General features: G+C 52.5%; 1 protein-coding gene across 2 annotated transcripts in view; it reads left to right on the forward strand.

Annotated features, from left to right (window-relative positions):
• Window positions 1-336: 336 nt before the first annotated feature.
• Window positions 337-21,474, forward strand: part of LOC135543967 (epsin-2-like) — a 56,439-nt gene continuing 35,301 nt past the window's right edge. Inside the window, exons 1-4 of one of the 2 annotated variants that reach the window (XM_064971278.1) lie at window positions 337-653; window positions 10,365-10,946; window positions 11,275-11,440; window positions 15,048-15,218. In XM_064971278.1, the coding sequence (XP_064827350.1) occupies window positions 10,689-10,946; window positions 11,275-11,440; window positions 15,048-15,218 (595 nt within the window). In that variant the 5' untranslated portion in view covers window positions 337-653; window positions 10,365-10,688. The remainder of the gene's footprint in view (window positions 654-10,364; window positions 10,947-11,274; window positions 11,441-15,047; window positions 15,219-21,474) is intronic. The other variant, XM_064971276.1, reaches the window with a different exon arrangement.

Raw genomic sequence — 21,474 nt, forward strand, 5'->3', positions numbered from 1 at the left:
CAAAGCGCTTTTACACGGATTACACGGAACGCCCATATCAAGAAACACCCCGAATTGCGGTAATGCAATTACACCATATTGAGTTGTCTTGAAATCTCAAATTAAAATCCATCTCGTTTTTGTTTCCATCTCCAAATCTATTGGATGAGAAAACCAGAGGTCTCGTCCCTTCTGACCTTCTTCTCCAATGGGTTTTGAGAAGGAGATTTGGAGCTAGGATTTTAATATTTTATATTCTTCCCCATGTCCTCCAGCCTTGCACACTGTTGCTCAAAACGGTCTCGTTATGAATGGATTTCCTCAGAAGGGAGGAGGAGGTGGTGGTGGAGGTGGGGGGAAGGAAAGGATGTATTTCTGCATCAGCAAGTCAAGCAGCTTTGGTCACACCCTTCCCCCGCCTACATGTCCCCCCTCCCGGGACGAGAGAGGAGCTTTACGGCCCGCCATGTTGATAGAGCAAGAGTCAGAGACGTGTAAAAGCCTGCTTAGCGAACTAAACTACACATTACGGGAAGGGTTATAAAGAACATTTATCCAACAACCACAACAAATAAGTCAACTTTCCTGGTATTTTTTGTTTTGGATGGTGACTTCTTTGATCGTATGGGTTGGATATTAATTTACTCTGTAGAATAACTCGGAAAAAGGAAATGGTAAGTTATTCATTGTTTTTTTTGTTGCTTTCCAGGTTGTTTCAAATCTCCTTGGGATGCTTTTGGGTGAATGTCTCCACCTAGCACTTAAACCTAGCTAGCTAACGTTAGCCAGTTAGTTAGCTAACAAGGGTTAGCCAGTTAGTTAGCTAACAAGGGTTAGCCAGTTAGTTAGCTAACAAGGGTTAGCCAGTTTGTTAGCAAACAAGAGTTAGCCAGTTAGTTAGCTAACAAGGGTTAGCCAGTTTGTTAGCAAACAAGAGTTAGCCAGTTAGTTAGCCAGTTAGTTAACAAGGTTTAGCCAGTTTGTTAGCCAGTTAGTTAGCTAACAAAGTTTAGCCAGTTAGTTAGCTTACAAGGGTTAGCCAGTTAGTTAGCTTACAAGGGTTAGCCAGTTAGTTAGCTTACAAGGGTTAGCCAGTTAGTTAGCTTACAAGGGTTAGCCAGTTAGTTAGCTTACGAGGGTTAGCCAGTTAGTTAGCTTACGAGGGTTAGCCAGTTAGTTAGCTTACGAAGGTTAGCCAGTTAGTTAGCTTACAAGGGTTAGCCAGTTAGTTAGCTTACAAGGGTTAGCCAGTTAGTTAGCTTACAAGGGTTAGCCAGTTAGTTAGCTTACAAGGGTTAGCCAGTTAGTTAGTTTACAAGGGTTAGCCAGTTAGTTAGCCAGTTAGTTAGCCAGTTAGTTAGCCAGTTAGTTAGCTAACAAGGTTTAGCCAGTTAGTTAGCTAACAAGGTTTAGCCAGTTAGTTAGCTAACAAGGTTTAGCCAGTTGGTTAGCTAACAAGGTTTAGCCAGTTGGTTAGCTAACAAGGTTTAGCCAGTTGGTTAGCTAACAAGGTTTAGCCAGTTGGTTAGCTAACAAGGTTTAGCCAGTTGGTTAGCTTACAAGGGTTAGCCAGTGAGTTAGCTAACAAGGGTTAGCCAACAACTTTTTTTGGGGGGAATTTTGTAGATAACCGTAACTTAAAAACATGTTTTAAATGAAGCTAGTTAGATGTTGTAGTGAAGTTACACAGATTTTCAACCATTTTAAATGTGACAGAAAATGTACATTTTTTTGCTAATGTTTACCTATGTATTTTGTTTCCAAAATATTTTGAATTTATTTTGAGCTTTTAGCTATGTTTGTCCAGGTGGGTGCTGTTTTACCTCTGTCACCATGTATCAATCGCTGTAACATTTATCTCTCAGCACGGAAACATGGTGCAGGACACTGAGCTGTAATGCCCCCTGGGTGTAACCGGGATGCTGCCCCTCTGCCCAGGCTTAGGGGAACCTCTAGACCCGTGGTGGGGTTAGCAGGCAGGCTTTGTCTATTGTCTGTGTGTGTGTGTGTGGTCAGTTTGAGTAAAGGCAGGTTGGGGAGGGAGAGGGGGTGACCGATGCACCTGTAGCCGACTCTCGGGGCGGTATCTCCGGCTTTGTCTTGTGCTGGGGAGGACAAAAGGACGACGTCTCGGGGCATGGGAAGGGAGGGGTGAGTGTGAGAGAGAAGGGTGCTTGGACATTACATTATGTTAGTATGGATTGATCTCTGAATTGAGTTCATAAGCAGTTCTTGACTTGGGCAGGAGCTCACTGAGCACAGTTGATAAATCAGCGCGTGAAGATTTCTTGCGTGCTTATGTGAATGGCAGATGAGTGATGAGGAACTCTCTGTCTGTGAACATGTCCCAGTTGACTGCTTCTGAAAACATTCTAGATTCCAACAGTCCGGTTCTTTTAGAAGGGTGAAAGAACCGGTTGGATTTGCTTGTCTACACACACACACACACACAGAAATACCTATTGTGTTGTCAGCCCGGTGTATCAATAAAGGGATATTCCAGGGGTTTTTGGCAATGAGGCCCGTTGTCTACTTCCCCAGTCAGATGAACTCGTGGATACCATTTTATTATAGTGTGTTACCACCCAGAGTGGTTAGCATCACGCTAGGCTAGCCAGGCTAGCTGCTACATAGAGTTTTACAGCGCAGAGTGGTTAGCATCACGCTAGGCTAGCCAGGCTAGCTGCTAAATGTTTTATTAGTGGTATGTACAGGATATGCATGGTAACGAAATGTTAACTTGCAGGTTCTTTCTGGACAAAGCAACAATAATAAGAAATCATAAAATGTAAGAATAAAAAAACGAATTAAATGGCTCAGTAGAATAATACATGTTATAAGTATATAAATACAGGAAGGCCCCATCTATTGTCCAATATTTGTGTATAAACTGATCTGAAAAATAAGTCTCATAGCAGCTGTTGTGATGTGTGCATATGAGTGACTGACGAGGTGGTCAGTCCTGTGGAGAATCAGGGCAGGTGGTCAGTCCTGTTGAGAATCAGACGAGGTGGTCAGTCCTGTTGAGATGTGGAGAATCAGACGAGGTGGTCAGTCCTGTTGAGAATCAGACGAGGTGGTCAGTCCTGTTGAGATGTGGAGAATCAGACGAGGTGGTCAGTCCTGTTGAGAATCAGACGAGGTGGTCAGTCCTGTTGAGATGTGGAGAATCAGACGAGGTGGTCAGTCCTGTTGAGATGTGGAGAATCAGACGAGGTGGTCAGTCCTGTGGAGAATCAGGGCAGGTGGTCAGTCCTGTTGAGAATCAGACGAGGTGGTCAGTCCTGTTGAGAATCTGACGAGGTGGTCAGTCCTGTTGAGAATCAGACGAGGTGGTCAGTCCTGTTGAGAATCAGACGAGGTGGTCAGTCCTGTTGAGATGTGGAGAATCAGACGAGGTGGTCAGTCCTGTTGAGATGTGGAGAATCAGACGAGGTGGTCAGTCCTGTTGAGAATCTGACGAGGTGGTCAGTCCTGTTGAGAATCAGACGAGGTGGTCAGTCCTGTGGAGATGTGGAGAATCAGACGAGGTGGTCAGTCCTGTGGAGAATCAGACGAGGTGGTCAGTCCTGTGGAGAATCAGGGCAGGTGGTCAGTCCTGTGGAGAATCAGGGCAGGTGGTCAGTCCTGTGGAGATGTGGAGAATCAGACGAGGTGGTCAGTCCTGTTGAGAATCAGACGAGGTGGTCAGTCCTGTTGAGATGTGGAGAATCAGACGAGGTGGTCAGTCCTGTTGAGAATCAGACGAGGTGGTCAGTCCTGTTGAGATGTGGAGAATCAGACGAGGTGGTCAGTCCTGTTGAGAATCAGACGAGGTGGTCAGTCCTGTGGGGAATCAGGGCAGGTGGTCAGTCCTGTTGAGATGTGGAGAATCTGACGAGGTGGTCAGTCCTGTTGAGAATCTGACGAGGTGGTCAGTCCTGTTGAGAATCAGACGAGGTGGTCAGTCCTGTTGAGAATCAGACGAGGTGGTCAGTCCTGTGGAGAATCAGACGAGGTGGTCAGTCCTGTTGAGAATCAGACGAGGTGGTCAGTCCTGTGGAGAATCAGACGAGGTGGTCAGTCCTGTTGAGATGTGGAGAATCAGACGAGGTGGTCAGTCCTGTTGAGAATCAGACGAGGTGGTCAGTCCTGTTGAGAATCAGACGAGGTGGTCAGTCCTGTGGAGAATCAGACGAGGTGGTCAGTCCTGTGGAGAATCAGACGAGGTGGTCAGTCCTGTTGAGATGTGGAGAATCAGACGAGGTGGTCAGTCCTGTGGAGATGTGGAGAATCAGACGAGGTGGTCAGTCCTGTGGAGAATCAGACGAGGTGGTCAGTCCTGTGGAGAATCAGACGAGGTGGTCAGTCCTGTTGAGAATCAGACGAGGTGGTCAGTCCCGTGGAGAATCAGACGAGGTGGTCAGTCCTGTGGAGATGTGGAGAATCAGACGAGGTGGTCAGTCCTGTGGAGATGTGGAGAATCAGACGAGGTGGTCAGTCCTGTTGAGAATCAGACGAGGTGGTCAGTCCTGTGGAGAATCTGACGAGGTGGTCAGTCCTGTGGAGAATCTGACGAGGTGGTCAGTCCTGTTGAGAATCAGACGAGGTGGTCAGTCCTGTTGAGAATCAGGGCAGGTGGTCAGTCCTGTTGAGAATCAGGGCAGGTGGTCAGTCCTGTGGAGAATCAGACGAGGTGGTCAGTCCTGTTGAGATGTTGAGAATCAGACGAGGTGGTCAGTCCTGTTGAGATGTTGAGAATCAGACGAGGTGGTCAGTCCTGTTGAGATGTGGAGAATCAGACGAGGTGGTCAGTCCTGTTGAGAATCAGACGAGGTGGTCAGTCCTGTTGAGAATCAGACGAGGTGGTCAGTCCTGTTGAGAATCAGACGAGGTGGTCAGTCCTGTTGAGAATCAGACGAGGTGGTCAGTCCTGTTGAGAATCAGACGAGGTGGTCAGTCCTGTTGAGATGTGGAGAATCAGACGAGGTGGTCAGTCCTGTGGAGAATCAGATGAGGTGGTCAGTCCTGTTGAGAATCAGACGAGGTGGTCAGTCCTGTGGAGAATCAGACGAGGTGGTCAGTCCTGTTGAGATGTGGAGAATCAGACGAGGTGGTCAGTCCTGTTGAGATGTGGAGAATCAGACGAGGTGGTCAGTCCTGTTGAGATGTGGAGAATCAGACGAGGTGGTCAGTCCTGTGGAGATGTGGAGAATCAGACGAGGTGGTCAGTCCTGTTGAGATGTGGAGAATCAGACGAGGTGGTCAGTCCTGTGGAGAATCAGACGAGGTGGTCAGTCCTGTTGAGATGTGGAGAATCAGACGAGGTGGTCAGTCCTGTTGAGATGTGGAGAATCAGACGAGGTGGTCAGTCCTGTGGAGAATCAGACGAGGTGGTCAGTCCTGTTGAGATGTGGAGAATCAGACGAGGTGGTCAGTCCTGTTGAGATGTTGAGAATCAGACGAGGTGGTCAGTCCTGTTGAGAATCAGACGAGGTGGTCAGTCCTGTTGAGATGTGGAGAATCAGACGAGGTGGTCAGTCCTGTTGAGAATCAGACGAGGTGGTCAGTCCTGTTGAGATGTGGAGAATCAGACGAGGTGGTCAGTCCTGTGGAGATGTGGAGAATCAGACGAGGTGGTCAGTCCTGTGGAGATGTCGAGAATCAGACGAGGTGGTCAGTCCTGTTCAAGTGTTCAGCAGTCTGATGGAGAGGTCAGCTGATGGCTGGGGTGTCCTTGATCCTGCGTGCTTCTCTCAGGCACCATTTCGACTAGATTTCCTGGATGGGTGGGAGCACCCGCTGAAGGGCCTTGCAGTCATGGACAGAGCAATTTGGGTACCAGGCCATGATGCAACCGGTCAGGACGCTCTCGACGTTGCATCGGTAATACTTATGAGAGGACCCGGGGCGGCAGGCCGAAATGTCTTCAAGCAGGAAGTAGAGACGCTGTTGCACCCTGTTGACAAGAGTGTTGGGTCCATGACAAGTCCTTGGACTTGGTCCTGGCTAGCCTAGCGTGATGCTAACCACTCTGGGCTGTAAAACACTATCTAGCAGCTAGCCTGGCTAGCCTAGTGTGATGCTCACCACTCTGGGCTGTAAAACACTATGTAGCTGCTAGCCTAGCGTGATGCTAACCACTCTGAGCTGTAAAAAATGCCAAGAAGCTTTTAAAACTCGTTATGTGGATTGGAGCATGAAGTTGTCAATCAACTCCATCCTCTCCTTATAGGCTGATTCGTTGTTGTTGGTTATCAGGCCTACAACTGTGGTGTCGTCAGTAAAATTGAATGGAGTACAGCAGAGGACTGACGACACACCCCTGGGGGGCCCCCTTTTGTTAAGAGTCAGTGTGGAGGATGTGTTGTTGCCAATCCTCACTACTAGTGTGTAAATGTCTTTACCATTTTAGTTTTGGAGACCTTTTGGAGGCTGGCTTGTTAGCTAGTTAGCTAGTTAGCTTGTTAGCTACGGGCTCCGTTTGTTTTCATGGCAAAACGATGCTAACTAGACAACCTGGGGAATCGTTGTTTCTCATAACTAACTCCTAAATATCAGCTGATTCGATGTGGTTGATGAATCATTGTAGCAATAAATACCATTGATATTTCCAGTAAACTATCCATACATCCCCTTTTGTTAAGCGTCAGTGTGGAGGACGTGTTATTGCCAATCCTCACAGCCTCTGGTCGGCCCTTCAGGAAGTCCAGGATCCAGTTGCAGAGCTCTGAGCTCGGTGTCGACCTTGGAGGGAACACTAGTGTTGAATGCTTGGAACTGTAGTCCATGAACAGCAAAGGTGTTCCTCTTGTCCGGAGGTGAGGTGGTGGATCTGTTAGAGTGGTAGGGGAAATGGGACTGGGTATACTGGCCTTGATGTGGCCCATGACCAGCCTCTCCTGGCCTTGATGTGGCCCATGACCAGCCTCTCCTGGCCTTGATGTGGCCCATGACCAGCCTCTCCTGGCCTTGATGTGGCCCATGACCAGCCTCTCCTGGCCTTGACGCGGCCCATGGCCAGCCTCTCCTGGCCTTGATGTGGCCCATGGCCAGCCTCTCCTGGCCTTGATGTGGCCCATGGCCAGCCTCTCCTGGCCTTGATGTGGCCCATGGCCAGCCTCTCCTGGCCTTGATGTGGCCCATGACCAGCTGGTAGTGTGGTGGATGGGACTACCAGCTCTCTGTAACCTAGAGGGCAACCAGTGGGTCCGTCTCCTCTATACCACCCACCTGGTAGCTGGTCAGTAACCTAGAGGGCAACCAGTGGGTCCATCTCCTCTATACCACCCACCTGGTAGTGTGGTGGATGGGACTACCAGCTCTCTGTAACCTAGAGGGCAACCAGTGGGTCCATCTCCTCTATACCACCCACCTGGTAGTGTGGTGGATGGGACTACCAGCTCTCTGTAACCTAGAGGGCAACCAGTGGGTCCATCTCCTCTATACCACCCACCTGGTAGTGTGGTGGATGGGACTACCAGCTCTCTGTAACCTAGAGGGCAACCATTGGGTCCATCTCCTCTATACCACCCACCTGGTAGTGTGGTGGATGGGACTACCAGCTCTCTGTAACCTAGAGGGCAACCAGTGGGTCCATCTCCTCTATACCACCCACCTGGTAGTGTGGTGGATGGGACTACCAGATCTCTGTAACCTAGAGGACAACCAGTGGGTCCATCTCCTCTATACCAGGTTTCTTGTAGGATGACAATGTCTATATTTCTGATTTCCTTGATGAAGTCTGGGTCCCTGCTCTTTAGGCCAAAGGCATATGACCTCTGACCTTGTATATTCCAAGGATGAGATAGCTTTGTGTTCCATAGTGTCTAGTGTGGTTTAGGCCCAGACCATTTCTCTGTCTTTCTCTGTCTTTCTCTGTCTTTCTCTGTCTTTCTCTGTCTTTCTCTGTCTCTCTCTGTCTTTCTCTGTCTCTCTCTGTCTTTCTGTCTCTCTCTCTGTCTCTCTCTCTGTCTCTCTCTCTGTCTCTCTGTCTGTCTCTCTCTCTGTCTCTCTGTCTGTCTCTCGCTGTCTCTCTCTGTCTCTCTCTGTCTCTCTCTGTCTCTCTCTGTGCTCTGACAGACCCTGTCTGTGCAGTCCTCCTGGGCTGGGGGTGAGGATGGTGGGGGTTGTTCCGGGGGAGACAGAGATGGGGGCTCTTCCTCTAGTCGTGTGTGTGTGAATAAGTGATTTTAAAGCAGCAGATGTCATTAGGTCAGTGCTGTATTCATAGTGGGAGGCAGGGTGAGGAGGGAGGGTTGGGGGGAGGCAGGAGGCAGGGTGAGGAGGGAGGGTTGGGGGGAGGGAGGAGGCAGGGTGGGGAGGGAGGGAGGAGGCAGGGTGGGGAGGAGGGTTGTGAGGAGGCAGGGTTGTTCTGGATGTCATAAGGTGAATTCACCAATTTGTAAGTCGCTCTGGATAAGAGCGTCTGCCAAATGACTTAAATGTAAATGTAAATGTGAGGAGGCAGGGTGAGGAGGGAGGGTTGGGGGAGGCAGGGTGAGGAGGGAGGGTTGGGGGAGGCAGGGTGAGGAGGGAGGGTTGGGGGAGGCAGGGTGAGGAGGGAGGGTTGGGGGAGGCAGGGTGAAGAGGGAGGTTTGGGGGAGGGGGAGGCAGGGTAAAGAGGGAGGTTTGGGGGATGGGGAAGGCAGGGTGAAGAGGGAGGTTTGGGGGAGGGGGAGGCAGGGTGAAGAGGGAGGTTTGGGGGAGGCAGGGTGAAGAGGGTGGTTTGGGGGAGGGGGAGGCAGGGTGAAGAGGGAGGTTTGGGGGAGGGGGAGGCAGGGTGAAGAGGGAGGTTTGGGGGAGGGGAGGCAGGGTGAAGAGGGAGGTTTGGGGGAGGGGGAAGGCAGGGTGAAGAGGGAGGTTTGGGGGAGGGGAAGGCAGGGTGAAGAGGGAGGTTTGGGGGAGGGGGAGGCAGGGTGAAGAGGGAGGTTTGGGGGATGGGGAAGGCAGGGTGAAGAGGGAGGTTTGGGGGAGGGGGAGGCAGGGTGAAGAGGGAGGTTTGGGGGAGGGGAAGGCAGGGTGAAGAGGGAGGTTTGGGGGAGGCAGGGTGAAGAGGGAGGTTTGGGGGAGGGGGAGGCAGGGTGAAGAGGGAGGTTTGGGGGAGGCAGGGTGAAGAGGGTGGTTTGGGGGAGGGGGAGGCAGGGTAAAGAGGGAGGTGAGGGGGAGGGGGAGGCAGGGTGAAGAGGGAGGTTTGGGGGAGGGGAGGCAGGGTGAAGAGGGAGGTTTGGGGGAGGCAGGGTGAAGAGGGTGGTTTGGGGGAGGGGGAGGCAGGGTAAAGAGGGAGGTGAGGGGGGGGGAGGCAGGGTGAAGAGGGAGGTTTGGGGGAGGGGGAGGCAGGGTGAAGAGGGAGGTTTGGGGGAGGGGGAAGGCAGGGTGAAGAGGGAGGTTTGGGGGAGGGGAAGGCAGGGTGAAGAGGGAGGTGAGGGGGAGGGGGAGGCAGGGTGAAGAGGGAGGTTTGGGGGAGGGGGAGGCAGGGTGAAGAGGGAGGTTTGGGGGAGGGGGAGGCAGGGTGAAGAGGGAGGTTTGGGGGAGGGGGAAGGCAGGGTGAAGAGGGAGGTTTGGGGGAGGGGGAGGCAGGGTGAAGAGGGAGGTTTGGGGGAGGGGGAGGCAGGGTGAAGAGGTCTCCACAGGAGTCACATTTCTGGGCCCTTAAATTGATATGAGGCCCCTTCTGTCTCTCTCTGTCTCTCTCTTGTTTGTCTCTCTCTTGTTTGTCTCTCTCTGTCTCTCTCTGTCTCTCTCTCTCTGTCTCTCTCTCTCTGTCTCTCTCTCTCTGTCTCTCTCTCTGTCTCTCTCTCTCTGTCTCTCTCTCTCTGTCTCTCTCTCTCTGTCTCTCTCTCTCTGTCTCTCTCTGTCTCTCTCTCTCTCTCTGTCTCTCTCTGTCTCTCTCTCTCTGTCTCTCTCTCTGTCTCTCTCTCTGTCTCTCTCTCTGTCTCTCTCTCTGTCTCTCTCTCTGTCTCTCTCTCTGTCTCTCTCTCTGTCTCTCTCTCTCTCTCTCTCTCTCTCTCTCTCTCTCTCTCTCTCTCTCTCTCTCTCTCTCTCTCTGTCTCTCTCTCTCTGTCTCTCTCTCTCTCTCTGTCTCTCTCTCTCTCTCTGTCTCTCTCTCTCTGTCTCTCTCTCTCTCTCTGTCTCTCTCTCTCTCTCTCTGTCTCTCTGTCTCTCTCTCTCTGTCTCTCTCTCTCTGTCTCTCTCTCTGTCTCTCTCTCTGTCTCTCTCTCTGTCTCTCTCTGTCGCTCTCTCTGGCTCTCTGTCTCTCTCTCTCTCTCTCCCTCTGTCTCTCTCTGGCTCTCTCGTGTCTCTCTCTCTCTCGTGTCTCTCTCTTGCTTCTCTCTCTCTCTCTCTCTGTCTGTCACTGTCTGTCCCCCTTCTCTCGCCATACTAACCCCCCCCCCCTCTCTCCTCAGGTGATGGCTGAGTGGCAGTGTGTGCGTCCAGCTCTGTGTGTGTGGAGATGGTTCTAACAGGCTGTTGTCTGTGAGGACTGTGGAACACACTGCTGGCCCACAGAGGCACCCTGAACACACACACACACACTCCGTGACACAGTGACAACACACACTCAGTGACACGGTGACAACACACACACACACACACGGTGACACACACACACAGCGCTGCCGGTGCAGCGAGAACGGATTCGGACACACAAACTCCCCCCCCAACACACACACACACTCTTGACTGTGTGTCCCAGTAGTGGTAGCGCGCGTGTGTGTGTGACCACCACTATGCCGAGCTCCACGATCCGACGTTCTGTGAAGAACATGGTGAACAACTACTCCGACGCGGAGAAGAAGGTCCGAGAGTCCACCTCCAACGACCCCTGGGGCCCCTCGTCCTCTCTGATGTCAGAGGTGGCCGACCTGACCTACAACGTCGTGGCGTTCAGTGAGATCATGAGCATGATCTGGAGACGCCTCAACGACCACGGAAAGAACTGGAGACACGTTTACAAGGCGCTGACGCTGCTCGACTACCTGATTAAGGTAACGCCGCACCCCTCATACAATAATAAACAATAGTAAATAACAACATCAATAACAATAAAATAATAATAAATAACAACATCAATAACAATAAAACAATAATAAATAACAACATTAATAATAATAAAATAATAATAAATAACATCAATAACAATAAAACAATAATAAATAACAACATCAGTAACAATAATCGTGGCCGGCTGCGAACCCAGAGTCTGGTGGCACAGATGTCACTGCGATGTCACTGCGATGCAGTGCCTTAGACCACTGCGCCACTCGGGAGGTTCCTGCAGTGTTAATATGTTAATATGGTGTGTGTGTTTTCCAGACGGGGTCAGAGCGCGTGGCTCTGCAGTGTAAAGAGAACATCTTCGCCATCCAGACTCTGAAGGACTTTCAGTACATAGACAGAGACGGAAAAGACCAGGGAATCAACGTCAGAGAGAAGAGCAAACAGCTGGTGGTCCTGTTGAAAGATGAGGAGAGACTGAAAGGTGAGGAGGAGGGGGGAGGTGGGGGGTCCTGTTGAAAGATGAGGAGAGACTGACAGGTGAGGAAGAGGGAGGTGGGGGTCCTGCTGAAAGATGAGACTGAAAGGTGAGGAAGAGGGAGGTGGTGGTCCTGTTGAAAGATGAGAGACTGAAAGGTGAGGAAGAGGGAGGTGGTGGTCCTGTTGAAAGATGAGGAGAGACTGACAGGTGAGGAAGAGGGAGGTGGGGGGTCCTGCTGAAAGATGAGAGACTGAAAGGTGAGGAAGAGGGAGGTGGTGGTCCTGCTGAAAGATGAGAGACTGAAAGGTGAGGAAGAGGGAGGTGGTGGTCCTGCTGAAAGATGAGAGACTGAAAGGTGAGGAAGAGGGAGGTGGTGGTCCTGTTGAAAGATGAGAGACTGAAAGGTGAGGAGAAGGAGGTGGGGGTCCTGTTGAAAGATGAGGAGAGACTGAAAGGTGAGGAAGAGGGAGGTGGTGGTCCTGTTGAAAGATGAGGAGAGACTGAAAGGTGAGGAAGAGGGAGGTGGTGGTCCTGTTGAAAGATGAGGAGAGACTGAAAGGTGAGGAGGAGGGGGGAGGTGGTCCTGCTGAAAGATGAGAGACTGAAAGGTGAGGAAGAGGGAGGTGGTGGTCCTGTTGAAAGATGAGGAGAGACTGAAAGGTGAGGAAGAGGGAGGTGGTGGTCCTGTTGAAAGATGAGGAGAGACTGAAAGGTGAGGAGGAGGGGGGAGGTGGTCCTGCTGAAAGATGAGAGACTGAAAGGTGAGGAAGAGGGAGGTGGTGGTCCTGTTGAAAGATGAGACTGAAAGGTGAGGAAGAGGGAGGTGGTGGTCCTGTTGAAAGATGAGGAGAGACTGAAAGGTGAGGAAGAGGGAGGTGGGGGTCCTGTTGAAAGATGAGGAGAGACTGAAAGGTGAGGAAGAGGGATGTGGTGGTCCTGTTGAAAGATGAGGAGAGACTGAAAGGTGAGGAAGAGGGAGGTGGTGGTTCTGTTGAAAGATGAGAGACTGAAAGGTGAGGAAGAGGGAGGTGGGGGTCCTGTTGAAAGATGAGGAGAGACTGAAAGGTGAGGAAGAGGGAGGTGGTGGTCCTGCTGAAAGATGAGAGACTGAAAGGTGAGGAAGAGGGAGGTGGGGGTCCTGCTGAAAGATGAGGAGAGACTGAAAGGTGAGGAAGAGGGAGGTGGTGGTCCTGCTGAAAGATGAGAGACTGAAAGGTGAGGAAGAGGGAGGTGGGGGTCCTGTTGAAAGATGAGGAGAGACTGAAAGGTGAGGAAGAGGGAGGTGGTGGTCCTGCTGAAAGATGAGAGACTGAAAGGTGAGGAAGAGGGAGGTGGTGGTCCTGTTGAAAGATGAGGAGAGACTGAAAGGTGAGGAAGAGGGAGGTGGTGGTCCTGTTGAAAGATGAGGAGAGACTGAAAGGTGAGGAAGAGGGAGGTGGGGGTCCTGCTGAAAGATGAGGAGAGACTGAAAGGTGAGGAAGAGGGATGTGGTGGTCCTGTTGAAAGATGAGAGACTGAAAGGTGAGGAAGAGGGAGGTGGTGGTCCTGTTGAAAGATGAGAGACTGAAAGGTGAGGAAGAGGGAGGTGGGGGTCCTGCTGAAAGATGAGGAGAGACTGAAAGGTGAGGAAGAGGGAGGTGGTGGTCCTGCTGAAAGATGAGAGACTGAAAGGTGAGGAAGAGGGAGGTGGGGGTCCTGCTGAAAGATGAGAGACTGAAAGGTGAGGAAGAGGGAGGTGGGGGTCCTGTTGAAAGATGAGGAGAGTCTGAAAGGTGAGGGAGGTGGGGGTCCTGCTGAAAGATGAGGAGAGACTGAAAGGTGAGGAAGAGGGAGGTGGGGGTCCTGTTGAAAGATGAGGAGAGACTGAAAGGTGAGGAAGAGGGAGGTGGTGGTCCTGCTGAAAGATGAGGAGAGACTGAAAGATGAGGAAGAGGGAGGTGGTGGTCCTGTTGAAAGATGAGGAGAGACTGACAGGTGAGGAAGAGGGAGGTGGTGGTCCTGCTGAAAGATGAGACTGAAAGGTGAGGAAGAGGGAGGTGGTGGTCCTGTTGAAAGATGAGAGACTGAAAGGTGAGGAAGAGGGAGGTGGTGGTCCTGTTGAAAGATGAGGAGAGACTGACAGGTGAGGAAGAGGGAGGTGGTGGTCCTGCTGAAAGATGAGACTGAAAGGTGAGGAAGAGGGAGGTGGTGGTCCTGCTGAAAGATGAGGAGAGACTGAAAGGTGAGGAAGAGGGAGGTGGAGGAAGAGGGAGGTGGTGGTCCTGCTGAAAGATGAGGAGAGACTGAAAGGTGAGGAAGAGGGAGGTGGAGGAAGAGGGAGGTGGTGGTCCTGCTGAAAGATGAGGAGAGACTGAAAGGTGAGGAAGAGGGAGGTGGAGGAAGAGGGAGGTGGTGGTCCTGCTGAAAGATGAGGAGAGACTGAAAGGTGAGGAAGAGGGAGGTGGTGGTGGGGGTCCTGTTGAAAGATGAGAGACTGAAAGGTGAGGAAGAGGGAGGTGGTGGTCCTGTTGAAAGATGAGGAGAGACTGACAGGTGAGGAAGAGGGAGGTGGGGGTCCTGCTGAAAGATGAGAGACTGAAAGGTGAGGAAGAGGAGGAGGGAGGTGGTGGTACTGTCTGGCACTAGGTCTGTCTGGAGTAATGTACTGTCTGTCTGGAGTAATGTACTGTCTGTCTGGAGTAATGTACTGTCTGTCATAGACCACCAGGTCTGTCTGGAGTCATGTACTGTCTGTCATAGACCACTAGGTCTGTCTGGAGTAATGTACTGTCTGTCATAGACCACTAGGTCTGTCTGGAGTCATGTACTGTCTGTCTTAGACCACCAGGTCTGTCTGGAGTAATGTACTGTCTGTCATAGACCACCAGGTCTGTCTGGAGTCATGTACTGTCTGTCATAGACCACCAGGTCTGTCTGGAGTAATGTACTGTCTGTCATAGACCACCAGGTCTGTCTGGAGTCATGTACTGTCTGTCATAGACCACCAGGTCTGTCTGGAGTCATGTACTGTCTGTCATAGACCACCAGGTCTGTCTGGAGTAATGTACTGTCTGTCTGGAGTAATGTACTGTCTGTCATAGACCACCAGGTCTGTCTGGAGTCATGTACTGTCTGTCATAGACCACTAGGTCTGTCTGGAGTAATGTACTGTCTGTCATAGACCACCAGGTCTGTCTGGAGTAATGTACTGTCTGTCATAGACCACTAGGTCTGTCTGGAGTCATGTACTGTCTGTCATAGACCACTAGGTCTGTCTGGAGTCATGTACTGTCTGTCATAGACCACTAGGTCTGTCTGGAGTCATGTACTGTCTGTCATAGACCACTAGGTCTGTCTGGAGTCATGTACTGTCTGTCATAGACCACTAGGTCTGTCTGGAGTAATGTACTGTCTGTCATAGACCACCAGGTCTGTCTGGAGTCATGTACTGTCTGTCATAGACCACCAGGTCTGTCTGGAGTCATGTACTGTCTGTCATAGACCACCAGGTCTGTCTGGAGTCATGTACTGTCTGTCATAGACCACCAGGTCTGTCTGGAGTCATGTACTGTCTGTCATAGACCACCAGGTCTGTCCAGGTGAGGTTAATGATGATGATGTTCCTGTCCAGGTGAGCGTTCCCAGGCGCTGAAGACGAAGGAGAGGATGGCTCAGGTCACCACCACAGGGGCGGTGACACCGGGTCAGGGTTTTGGCAGAGGTTCGTCTCAACCCAACCTGTCCACCTCCTACAGCGAGGAGTACGGCAAGTCGGAGGGATCACCTGCATCTTACCATGGCTGTGAGTAGAGCTATGTTACACACACACACTCACACGCACACACACTCGCACGCACACACACACACACGCACACTCTCACACACACTCTCACACACACTCTCACACACACTCTCACACACACTCTCACACACACTCTCACACACACTCTAACACACACTCTAACACACACTCTAACACACACTCTAACACACACTCTAACACACACTCTAACACACACTCTAACACACACTCTAACACACACTCTAACACACACTCTAACACACACACTAACACACACTCTAACACACACTCTAACACACACACTCTAACACACACACTCTAACACACACACTCTAACACACACACTCTAACACACACACTCTAACACACACACTCTAACACTCACACTCTAACACTCACACTCTAACACTCACACTCTAACACTCACACTCTAACACACTCACTCTAACACACTCACTCTAACACACTCACTCTAACACACTCACTCTAACACACTCACTCTAACACACTCACTCTAACACACTCACTCTAACACACTCACTCTAACACACTCACTCTAACACACTCACTCTAACACACTCACACTCACTCACTCACACACAGGCTTAGACACTAAGGGTTTAAGATTGTGTTGGAGGTCTGATCTTTCTTTGTCCTAAAACCAGCGTCCAATCAAAACTCCTCTTTTGACCTTTCAGCTCGTTTCACGTTAGCTTTTAGGGACCTTCGGAAACAACTTTTCAGACGAAGACCACAACACGTAGACCCCCCCCCCCCCCCAAAAAAAAGTCTGACTTAGTGCCACCTCTCTGTCACCAGAGCTCGGTGCTTATTATGGGATGTTTTAGGTAACACAATCCCACATTTTTGGGGGGGTAGCATGTTAATGACATGTTGGAGATAGACTGAACCATTCAGAACACACAGAATTATAATTGTCTTGTTAAAACATATTTTATAACATAAAGAAGGGACATTTTAGTCACCAAAGTGTGTTTTCCCCAGCAGAGGGGGACAGAGGGGAGACGCCCATGTACCTGTTCTGGACTCTGTTCCCCTTCCCTCCTTCACCCTACTGGAGTCTGTTCCCCCTCCCTCCTTCACCCTACTGGAGTCTGGTCCCCTTCCCTCCTTCACCCTACTGGAGTCTGTTCCCCTTCCCTCCTTCACCCTACTGGAGTCTGGTCCCCTTCCCTCCTTCACCCTACTGGAGTCTGTTCCCCTTCCCTCCTTCACCCTACTGGAGTCTGTTCCCCTTCCCTCCTTCACCCTACTGGAGTCTGTTCCCCTTCCCTCCTTCACCCTACTGGAGTCTGTTCCCCTTCCCTCCTTCACCCTACTGGAGTCTGTTCCCCTTCCCTCCTTCACCCTACTGGAGTCTGTTCCCCTTCCCTCCTTCACCCTACTGGAGTCTGTTCCCCTTCCCTCCTTCACCCTACCGGAGTCTGTTCCCCTTCCCTCCTTCACCCTACTGGAGTCTGTTCCCCTTCCCTCCTTCACCCTACTGGACTCTGTTCCCCTTCCCTCCTTCACGTGACTGGACTCTGTTCCCCCTCCCTCCTTCACGTGACTGGACTCTGTCCCCCTTCCCTCCTTCACGTGACTGGACTCTGTTCCCCTTCCCTCCTTCACCCTACTGGAGTCTGTTCCCCTTCCCTCCTTCACCCTACTGGAGTCTGTCCCCCTTCCCTCCTTCACGTGACTGGACTCTGTTCCCCTTCCCTCCTTCACGTGACTGGACTCTGTTCCCCTTCCCTCCTTCACCCTACTGGAGTCTGTTCCCCTTCCCTCCTTCACCCTACTGGAGTCTGTTCCCCTTCCCTCCTTCACGTGACTGGACTCTGTCCCCCTTCCCTCCTTCACGTGACTGGACTCTGTCCCCCTTCCCTCCTTCACGTGACTGGACTCTGTTCCCCTTCCCTCCTTCACCCTACTGGAGTCTGTTCCCCTTCCCTCCTTCACCCTACTGGAGTCTGTCCCCCTTCCCTCCTTCACGTGACTGGACTCTGTTCCCCTTCCCTCCTTCACCCTACTGGAGTCTGTTCCCCTTCCCTCCTTCACCCTACTGGAGTCTGTTCCCCTTCCCTCCTTCACCCTACTGGAGTCTGTTCCCCTTCCCTCCTTCACCCTACTGGAGTCTGTTCCCCTTCCATCCTTCACGTGACTGGACTCTGTTCCCCTTCCCTCCTTCACGTGACTGGAGTCTGTTCCCCTTCCCTCCTTCACCCTACTGGAGTCTGTTCCCCTTCCCTCCTTCACCCGACTGGAGTCTGTTCCCCTTCCCTCCTTCACGTGACTGGAGTCTGTTCCCCTTCCCTCCTTCACGTGACTGGAGTCTGTCCCCCTTCCCTCCTTCACGTGACTGGAGTCTGTCCCCCTTCCCTCCTTCACGTGACTGGAGTCTGTCCCCCTTCCCTCCTTCACGTGACTGGAGTCTGTTCTTCCCTCCTTCACCCTACTGGAGTCTGTTCTTCCCTCCTTCACCCTACTGGAGTCTGTTCTTCCCTCCTTCACGTGACTGGAGTCTGTTCTTCCCTCCTTCACGTGACTGGAGTCTGTTCTTCCCTCCTTCACCCTACTGGAGTCTGTTCCCCTTCCCTCCTTCACCCTACTGGAGTCTGTTCCCCTTCCCCCCTTCACCCGACTGGAGTCTGTTCCCCTTCCCTCCTTCACGTGACTGGAGTCTGTCCCCCTTCCCTCCTTCACGTGACTGGACTCTGTTCCCCTTCCCTCCTTCACGTGACTGGAGTCTGTTCTTCCCTCCTTCACCCTACTGGAGTCTGTTCCCCTTCCCTCCTTGACGTGACTGGACTCTGTCCCCTTCCCTCCTTCACGTGACTGGACTCTGTCCCCCTTCCCTCCTTCACGTGACTGGACTCTGTTCCCCTTCCCTCCTTCACCCTACTGGACTCTGTTCCCCTTCCCTCCTTCACCCTACTGGACTCTGTTCCCCTTCCCTCCTTCACCCTACTGGACTCTGTTCCCCTTCCCTCCTTCACCCTACTGGACTCTGTTCCCCTTCCCTCCTTCACCCTACTGGACTCTGTTCCCCTTCCCTCCTTCACCCTACTGGAGTCTGTTCCCCTTCCCTCCTTCACCCTACTGGAGTCTGTTCCCCTTCCCTCCTTCACGTGACTGGACTCTGTTCCCCTTCCCTCCTTCACGTGACTGGAGTCTGTCCCCCTTCCCTCCTTCACGTGACTGGAGTCTGTCCCCCTTCCCTCCTTCACGTGACTGGACTCTGTTCCCCTTCCCTCCTTCACGTGACTGGAGTCTGTCCCCCTTCCCTCCTTCACGTGACTGGAGTCTGTCCCCCTTCCCTCCTTCACGTGACTGGACTCTGTTCCCCTTCCCTCCTTCACGTGACTGGAGTCTGTTCTTCCCTCCTTCACCCTACTGGAGTCTGTTCTTCCCTCCTTCACGTGACTGGAGTCTGTTCTTCCCTCCTTCACCCTACTGGAGTCTGTTCCCCTTCCCTCCTTCACGTGACTGGAGTCTGTTCCCCTTCCCTCCTTCACGTGACTGGAGTCTGTTTCCCCCTTCACCCGACTGGAGTCTGTCCCCCTTCCCTCCTTCACGTGACTGGAGTCTGTTCCCCTTCCCTCCTTCACCCTACTGGAGTCTGTTCCCCTTCCCTCCTTCACGTGACTGGAGTCTGTTCCCCTTCCCTCCTTCACCCTACTGGAGTCTGTTCCCCTTCCCTCCTTCACGTGACTGGAGTCTGTTCCCCTTCCATCCTTCACCCTACTGGAGTCTGTTCCCCTTCCCTCCTTCACGTGACTGGAGTCTGTTCCCCTTCCCTCTTTCACCCTACTGGAGTCTGTTCCCCTTCCCTCCTTCACGTGACTGGACTCTGTTCCCCTTCCCTCCTTCACGTGACTGGACTCTTTTCCCCTTCCCTCCTTGACGTGACTGGACTCTGTCCCCCTTCCCTCCTTCACGTGACTGGAGTCTGTCCCCCTTCCCTCCTTCACGTGACTGGAGTCTGTCCCCCTTCCCTCCTTCACGTGACTGGAGTCTGTCCCCCTTCCCTCCTTCACGTGACTGGAGTCTGTTCTTCCCTCCTTCACGTGACTGGAGTCTGTTCTTCCCTCCTTCACGTGACTGGAGTCTGTTCTTCCCTCCTTCACCCTACTGGAGTCTGTTCCCCTTCCCTCCTTCACGTGACTGGAGTCTGTTCTTCCCTCCTTCACGTGACTGGAGTCTGTTCTTCCCTCCTTCACCCTACTGGAGTCTGTTCCCCTTCCCTCCTTCACGTGACTGGAGTCTGTTCCCCTTCCCTCCTTGACGTGACTGGACTCTGTCCCCCTTCCCTCCTTCACGTGACTGGAGTCTGTCCCCCTTCCCTCCTTCACGTGACTGGAGTCTGTTCTTCCCTCCTTCACCCTACTGGAGTCTGTTCTTCCCTCCTTCACGTGACTGGAGTCTGTTCTTCCCTCCTTCACCCTACTGGAGTCTGTTCCCCTTCCCTCCTTCACGTGACTGGAGTCTGTTCCCCCCTTCACGTGACTGGAGTCTGTTCCCCCCTTCACGTGACTGGAGTCTGTTCCCCCCTTCACCCGACTGGAGTCTGTTCCCCTTCCCTCCTTCACGTGACTGGAGTCTGTTCCCCTTCCCTCCTTCACGTGACTGGAGTCTGTTCCCCCCTTCACATGACTGGAGTCTGTTCCCCTTCCCTCCTTCACGTGACTGGAGTCTGTTCCCTCCTTCACGTGACTGGAGTCTGTTCCCCTTCCCTCCTTCATGTGACTGGTGTCTGTTCCCCTTCCCTCCTTCACGTGACTGGAGTCTGTTCCCCCCTTCACGTGACTGGAGTCTGTTCCCCCCTTCACGTGACTGGAGTCTGTTCCCCCTTCACGTGACTGGAGTCTGTTCCCCCTTCACGTGACTGGAGTCTGTTCCCCCTTCACGTGACTGGAGTCTGTTCCCCCTTCACGTGACTGGAGTCTGTACCCCCCTTCACCCCTTCACGTGACTGGAGTCTGTTCCCCTTCCCTCCTTCACGTGACTGGAGTCTGGTCCCCTTCCCTCCTTCACGTGACTGGAGTCTGTTCCCTCCTTCACCTGACTGGAGTCTGTTCCCCTTCCCTCCTTCACCTGACTGGAGTCTGTTCTCCTTCCCTCCTTCACGTGACTGGAGTCTGGTCCCCTTCCCCCCTTCACGTGACTGGAGTCTGTTCCCCTTCCCTCCTTCACGTGACTGGAGTCTGTTCCCCTTCCCTCCTTCACGTGACTGGAGTCTGTTCCCCTTCCCTCCTTCACGTGACTGGAGTCTGGTCCCCTTCCCCCCTTCACGTGACTGGAGTCTGTTCCCCTTCCCTCCTTCACGTGACTGGAGTCTGTTCTTCCCTCCTTCACGTGACTGGACTCTGTTCCCCCCTTCACGTGACTGGTGTCTGTTCCCCCCTTCACGTGACTGGTGTCTGTTCCCCCCTTCACGTGACTGGAGTCTGTTCCCTCCTTCACGTGACTGGTGTCTGTTCTCCTTCCCTCCTTCACGTGACTGGAGTCTGTTCCCCTTCCCTCCTTCACCCTACTGGAGTCTGTTCTTCTCTCCTTCACCCTACTGTGGTCTGTTCTTCCCTCCTTCACGTGACTGGTGTCTGTTCCCTCCTTCACGTGACTGGAGTCTGTTCCCTCCTTCACGTGACTGGTGTCTGTTCTCCTTCCCTCCTTCACGTGACTGTAGTCTGTTCCCCTTCCCTCCTTCACGTGACTGGAGTCTGTTCCCCTTCCCTCCTTCACGTGACTGGAGTCTGTTCCCCTTCCCTCCTTCACGTGACTGGTGTCTGTTCCCCCCTTCACGTGACTGGAGTCTGTTCTTCCCTACTTCACGTGACTGGAGTCTGTTCTTCCCTACTTCACGTGACTGGAGTCTGTTCCCTCCTTCACGTGACTGGAGTCTGTTCCCCCTTCACGTGACTGGAGTCTGGTCTCCTTCCCTCCTTCACGTGACTGGAGTCTGTTCCCCTTCCCTCCTTCACGTGACTGGTGTCTGTTCCCCTTCCCTCCTTCACGTGACTGGAGTCTGTTCCCCTTCCCTCCTTCACGTGACTGGAGTCTGTTCTTCCCCCCCCTCTGTGTTTATCCCTCCTTCACACGGAGAGAGAGAAGAAACAACTGTTCCTCTCCCTCTGGCCCCAGTCACCTCTGACCTCTGACCTTTAGGTCACAGCAGTGGAGCTCCAAGGTCTCACCTCTGTGTGTGTGTGTGTGTGTGTGTGTGTGTGTGTGTGTGTGTGTGTGTGTGTGTGTG

This window comes from Oncorhynchus masou, chromosome 8 (genome assembly GCF_036934945.1).
Source record: "Oncorhynchus masou masou isolate Uvic2021 chromosome 8, UVic_Omas_1.1, whole genome shotgun sequence".
Taxonomy (NCBI): domain Eukaryota; kingdom Metazoa; phylum Chordata; class Actinopteri; order Salmoniformes; family Salmonidae; genus Oncorhynchus; species Oncorhynchus masou.